The 1,264-nt window shown below is 22.7% G+C and overlaps 1 protein-coding gene across 4 annotated transcripts in view; it reads left to right on the top strand.

The window, feature by feature from the left end:
• The window catches only part of LOC105450266 (nucleic-acid-binding protein from mobile element jockey-like), an 8,214-nt gene continuing 6,950 nt past the window's right edge, over nt 1-1,264 (top strand). For 2 of the 4 annotated variants that reach the window (XM_011690028.1, XM_011690029.1), the window contains exons 1-2: nt 1-68; nt 170-398. In XM_011690028.1, the coding sequence (XP_011688330.1) occupies nt 202-398 (197 nt within the window). In that variant the 5' untranslated portion in view covers nt 1-68; nt 170-201. Of the gene's footprint in view, nt 69-169; nt 399-482; nt 670-1,007; nt 1,244-1,264 lie in introns of those variants that run through there. The other 2 variants (XM_011690031.1, XM_011690030.1) reach the window with 2 other exon arrangements.

The raw sequence follows: 1,264 nt of genomic DNA, 5'->3' as shown, positions 1-1,264 counted from the left end.
ATCAGCGAGGAAGCAGAAGCCTTTAAAATTTAGTATCGTAGATATACTTTTGAAGTTTGTATGTACTTGTAAGTGAAGTTTATATTTCTAATGCTAAAAAAATTGTAATGTGCCTCTTTCAACGGAAACTTTGAATTTTGATTCAAATTAATATATTACTATACCCTAGGATTACGAACAAGAAATAAAAATAGCAGAAGAATGGCAATGAACAATGACGCATTAATTGCAATTATCAATGATTTTGTGGATTCGTCTGATGATCAGAGTGATTCTGAGAGCGATGACGAACTATCAATAAATGCAAATAAAGTAATTTGCGGCAAAAGGCCAAGATTACAACATTATTTAAATATCATTGTTTTGTATGACGATCAGGAATTCAAATCCAACTTTCGGTGAGTTATTATAAATTATGTTATGAAAATATATTTTCAAATCCAATTTTTGGTGAGTTATTATAAATTATGTTATGGAAATAGATTTGAAAATATATTGGATGGAACCACTTTTAAGCAACTTTTCACCATCAAAAAAATTATATTATAAAAAATAAATTATATTATATAACAGTGCCTGAAGAGCAGATAGAAGCTTCGACTTCAGGAAATTCATTAATTTTTAGTATGAATTATTTAAATAATTAATTAACTTGTTAATATAAATTTTATTAACATTACATTTCTAGAAATAATAAATAAAATTAATTTATTTATTAATAATAAATTAAATAAATAGTAAATTATAGTAATAAAATAAATAAATAAATAAAAATAAATAAATAAATTAATTAATAAATAAAAAAATATATTTTTTAAATAATTATATATAATAATTATATATAAAGTTGTTCTAATACATATATTTTTTAATATTTATTTTAATGTTTACCTTTATAAACAATAATAAGGTAATACGAATTTAATTTAAAAAAAAGATAAAAAAGCAAAAATACTAATAATAATAAATAAATAAATAATATCGCGACTATATTTGTAACATTGCAGATAAAACTAATATGTCTGAGAAATAAAAAATGCTTGATGAAATAAAAGAGTTAAGAAAAAATTGTGCTGAGTCGGAGTTACAAAAATCAAAACTTTACAGTGTAAACTTGCTAAACAAAAAAGAAAAGAAAAAATTAATGTACAGAAAACTATACGGAAAATATTGAGCTTAGTATTTACCCCGGGACAAATAAAAATGCTTCTAAATCCTTCGCAAAAAAAGACGCATTGGTCTTCAGAAGACATAGCAGCTGCAA

This window comes from Wasmannia auropunctata, unplaced genomic scaffold (genome assembly GCF_000956235.1).
Source record: "Wasmannia auropunctata unplaced genomic scaffold, wasmannia.A_1.0 LD336064.1, whole genome shotgun sequence".
In the NCBI taxonomy this organism is placed as follows: Eukaryota; Metazoa; Arthropoda; class Insecta; order Hymenoptera; family Formicidae; genus Wasmannia; species Wasmannia auropunctata.
Note: the sequence above shows the minus strand (reverse complement) of the source record. Positions and strands in the feature narration are given on the sequence as shown.